General features: G+C 39.6%; 1 protein-coding gene across 1 annotated transcript; it reads right to left on the reverse strand.

The window, feature by feature from the left end:
- On the reverse strand, positions 1-4,338 carry LOC139615410 (uncharacterized). The gene is made up of 4 exons (XM_071473329.1): positions 4,036-4,338; positions 2,541-2,676; positions 2,134-2,263; positions 1-491 (listed from the first exon to the last, which is right to left on the reverse strand). The coding sequence occupies exons 2-4, from the start codon at positions 2,653-2,655 to the stop codon at positions 182-184; spliced, it is 555 nt and encodes a 184-aa protein (XP_071329430.1). The 5' UTR covers positions 2,656-2,676; positions 4,036-4,338; the 3' UTR covers positions 1-181.

Here is a 4,338-nt window from a genome sequence, read left to right on the forward strand (position 1 = left end):
TAATCATAAGAGTTTATTAAAGAAGATATGAGTTATCTCTTTGACTAAAACAAACTTATTGTCATGGGACAAGTCGTGTCTACATCATGTTATTTCAAAAAAATGAAATCTATACAGTTCATAGATGGATATCATACAATATAATACCCCCCACCCCCCTCCACACACACTCTGTTGATCTCTATCTGTCACTCTGTACCAGCTTCACTCCGCCCTTCTTCAGGACTCTCACCCGTCTCCTCCTCACCACCTGGCTCCCCCTTGGTGGGCTAGCCCTCACCATGGTCCTTGGGGTGTAGTGGGCCAGGCTAGCCACCTCTCCTTTCAGGCTCTGAGGTGCCAGAGCTGCCTCTTCCCCCTCCCTCTGGTAGCCGTGGTGGCGGAGGAATGGTTCCAGTGTTGCTAGGCGATGAGAGAGCTCAGTGATGCGCCGGCGTAGCAGGGAGACTTCCCTGAACAGGTCATTAAGAGACTCGGACAGAGGGCGCACCCTGCAGGACAAACACAGAAAGCTCAAGCTCAGAGACCAACTCACATTTTTCAGAACACAATGATCATTCTGATGCATGGGCATGGGCGATGATGAGCCACTGGGCCCCTGGGCACAGACATGTAGCTAAAGGGCCCCAAACCCCCTCCTACATAGGAACAACACACACAGACTTACCAGAAGTCACACTCAGACACACACAAAAAACACAATGGTTCAATTTGTTGCCGTTTTGTGTCTTCTTGTGGTCATTTTTTTCTCTTTGTTGCCTTTTTCTCTCTTTGTGGTCACTTTGTGCCTCTCAGTAGTTATTCATTGTCTCTTTGTGGTCATTCATTGTCTCTTTGTGGTCACTTTTGTATCTCTTTGTATCTGTTTTGTGTATCTTTGTGGTCACTTTGTGTCTCTTCTTGCTTGTTGCATCTCTTTGTGGTCATTTGATTACAACAAGAAACATTATACATTACTTATAGGAGAAAGAATTAGTTAATTTGTGAGTTTTGGGGATGCTGGAAGGTCTAATTATTTTTACATTTGGAAAAGAGCCAGGCTAGCTGTTTCACCCTGTTTGCAGTCTTTGTGTTAAATTAGCTTAACCTTCTGCCTGCTCTCATTTCATATTTAATGGACAGAAATAACAGTGGTATCAATCTTCTAAGTCTCAGCAAGAAAGTAAATAAGTGTATCTCCAAAAATGTTGAACTACTGCTTTAAATTTGTGCATCTGCAATTCCATGACAACTGGTGATGAAGATCATGATGTGTGATATGATCAAAAAGCTGCAAGAATAAATGGTCCTTGTGGTGAGATTATTGTCTCAAGAATGAACCTCTGCTTTTCTGTGAGCTTTACTTTTTTCAGGCTCTGCCTTAAATAACCCAGCATGTGCAATTTGTGTGTAACTGTAAATTGCAGTGCAAACACAGTTTCTTTGTCTGCTATCAGTTACATCTGTGCAGTCAAAGCTGGTTGAAGGCTCAGTTTTTATCACAGCACAGCATACGTGGCCTCATGTTACCTCACACGGAAATGATTCCAATGAACTGGCACTGGTTTTGGATCAGTACTTGGTTTCTGCAGATACTCACTGGTATCAAAGAAAAAAGCTGAATTGGTGCATCTCTAATTAAAATCCCTCAACATCTGCAAACAACATTGAGGAGATAAGAGCTGTATCTTCAATGGTAGATACAGCCCTGGATGAAAGTATACAGTACATCACACCACTTACTTTCCTGACTTGCAATAACATTGCTAAAATATGACTGCTATAAGGCTGCTGGGTAAGTCTGTGCCTGTAAAGTATTTCAAAGTAAAAAAAAAAGTCCAAGATAGAAGAAGTAGAAGTAAAAGTATGTAGTAGGATGAATAAAAAGGAAAAAAGAGACAAAAGTAGAGGAAATGACAAGTTGCTCTGACGGGTTGGTTCAGTATCAATGAAGAGTTTGAAAAAGTTCAAAATAGGTCATAAGGGTGTAAAAAGATCTGGGATACTTAATTGCCAAAGTAGAAGTAGTGATGATAAAAGTATGAATAGGGATTATTGAATAATGTAAAGACAAGAACGTGTATTTGAAGAAGTGAATCAAACGAAGGCTGCCCAGACAGCATGGGAGAGAAAGGTAAAGGTGTTTTAAGTTACCTGGAGTAGTCGGGCAGCAGTGTGCTGGGCTGTGAGTGCAGCAAAGTCTTGATCTCATTGAAGATGCGTTTTCCCCAGGCATCTAAAACTCTGGTCACACTGCGCACTGAGGCCACATTCACACTGTCAGCTGAAACCAAAACATACAGCACAGTAACACATCAGGCTTTGATTTACAGAGGAGGAAAAACAGCCTGAATTAATCATGAAAATCAGAGGCACATGTGTTGTAATTATAAGTTCAAATACATCTAATCTCAACATCTCTCTTTCTTAAATTGCTGCATTTATTCAGTTCACCAAGGAATTTATTCTTATAATTCACAACTTTGACATTTTGTCACTCAGCAATTTCCTGGCTCCTTATCTCTAACACATCAGGGATCAAACAGAGAGTCATGATTTACCTCCCTCTCTGTAGTTCCAGTACCCATAATTCAGTTCATTCTCCTGGCTGCCTGCATGGGCCCCAGATACCATGGCAACCATCATCAGCAACACTAACAGAAAGGGAGGGGCCATGACGAGCAGACACACACCCCCCTTCCAAAAAAAAAAAAGAAGAAAAGAAGAACAACAAATTTTCTTGTGCCTCTGTTGAAACTTTACAGATTAACTTGAATTAATTAATGGAGAAGAGATGAATAAAAATCAGAAAGAATGTGAGCTGGAAATAAAAGAAGTGATGAAACACAGGCTTCATGTGCACAGACCAGAAACACTGCACCTTCCATTAGAGTTTAAGACACATCTGTATCCAGTGGTGGAAAGTGCATTTACTCAAGGACTTGAGTAAGTAGAAACTCCTTGAGTATTTTCTGCTACTTTATACTTCTACTGGTTACAATTTACACTTATATCTACATATACTCACATATATGTGAATTAAAAGTAAACAAAAGACTGTGCAGGACAGTCAGAAAGGACTGAACAGGCATAAAATAAAATAAATAAATAAAAACAGATAAACATAAATATATACCATGTTTATACTGTATATAAAACTATTACTTCTCATGACCTTATATAGAAGTCAACGCTGAAATAAGGAGGTTATCAAAGTTATTCTTTAAAAGTAAATGAAGATAATGAATAAACAACAATATGTCCATCTGAATTCCACTGAACAGCATCAGTGTCTCAATGACAGCTTTTACTTTAAATGGGATATTTTACGTTGTGGTATTTATACTTTTGGTTGAGTAAAGTATTGAACACTTCTTTCACCACTGTGTGATTGTTTCTTTTAAAGAAGACTTTAAAGCCATCCGTAGATCAATAAATAAACACTTTGATTACAGCTACACTTGATCAAGGGCTTGGTTGTCGGATAAAAAGTCTTGTGACTTGCTTAACTTTTAAAGACTCTTCAGAAGAGCTGAAGAAAACAGCCTTTTTATGTCTGCTATGAGAAGAGAATGACTACAGTCCAATCTTTTTTTGTTTTTTAACGCAAATCCCATGACTCCAGGTTTAATGGAAAAAGAAGGCAAAATAAATAAATAAAAGAGAGGAGGTGAAGAGAGGAGGCCAAGAAAAGAGGATAACTGTAGAAAAAAAAGCGGGATTGTATCCATATGACAAAGTCTGTGAATCATACTGGACAATAATAAGCTTATGACTCATTGTTGAGGTATTATACATGTTTTCAAGGGCTAAGATTTTGGAGGCTGATCAAAGGCACAGTGAAAATTAGCTGAACACTAATCTGAAACAGCTTGTCTCACATCTGGCAAAACACATCAACAACAGTGAAAAATCAAACGACAAACCAGAGTCCCTTTGCTGTGATGATTATGGTGGTGTTTGTGTTGCAGCAACTACACTTTTAAGTTTGCAGATCAACACTGCACTGATACAAGCATCACAGGCTGGAAAATGAACAAATGAGTCAATACTCACAAGTTTAAATGGTGATGATGCTTCAAAGTCTCAGCAGGAAATCCTTTGCTGAGGTAGTTTGAATAGCAGATTCCTCCGCTTCTCTCGCCTCTGCACTCTGTCACTGCCCTGGTCTTTTCCTCTTATTTCCTCCCCTCTTGCTCTTATTTTTTCTGATGCTCTCTCCACCCTCGGCTCACAGATGTAATCTAATTACGAGGCAAGTGTAGCAGGTCCAGAGCAGAAAGGCTTTAAAAACTCCTCATTTGTTGAGAGATGATGTCATACCCTACGCTCCCAACACACACCTAGCTCCCACTCTGT

Source organism: Trachinotus anak, unplaced genomic scaffold (assembly GCF_046630095.1).
Source record: "Trachinotus anak isolate AG129_WGS33_773 ecotype Australia unplaced genomic scaffold, CSIRO_AGI_Tana_v1 ptg000049l, whole genome shotgun sequence".
Classification (NCBI taxonomy): domain Eukaryota; kingdom Metazoa; phylum Chordata; class Actinopteri; order Carangiformes; family Carangidae; genus Trachinotus; species Trachinotus anak.

Coding starts and splice junctions, on each gene's coding strand:
- LOC139615410 (XM_071473329.1), bottom strand. CDS start 2,655: ATGGCCCCTCCCTTTCTGTTAGTGTTGCTGATGATGGTTGCCATGGTA. Junction 2,264..2,540: donor CTGGAACTACAGAGAGGGAG/GTAAATCATGAC, acceptor TTTTGGTTTCAG/CTGACAGTGTGAATGTGGCC. Junction 492..2,133: donor CTGCTGCCCGACTACTCCAG/GTAACTTAAAAC, acceptor TTTGTCCTGCAG/GGTGCGCCCTCTGTCCGAGT.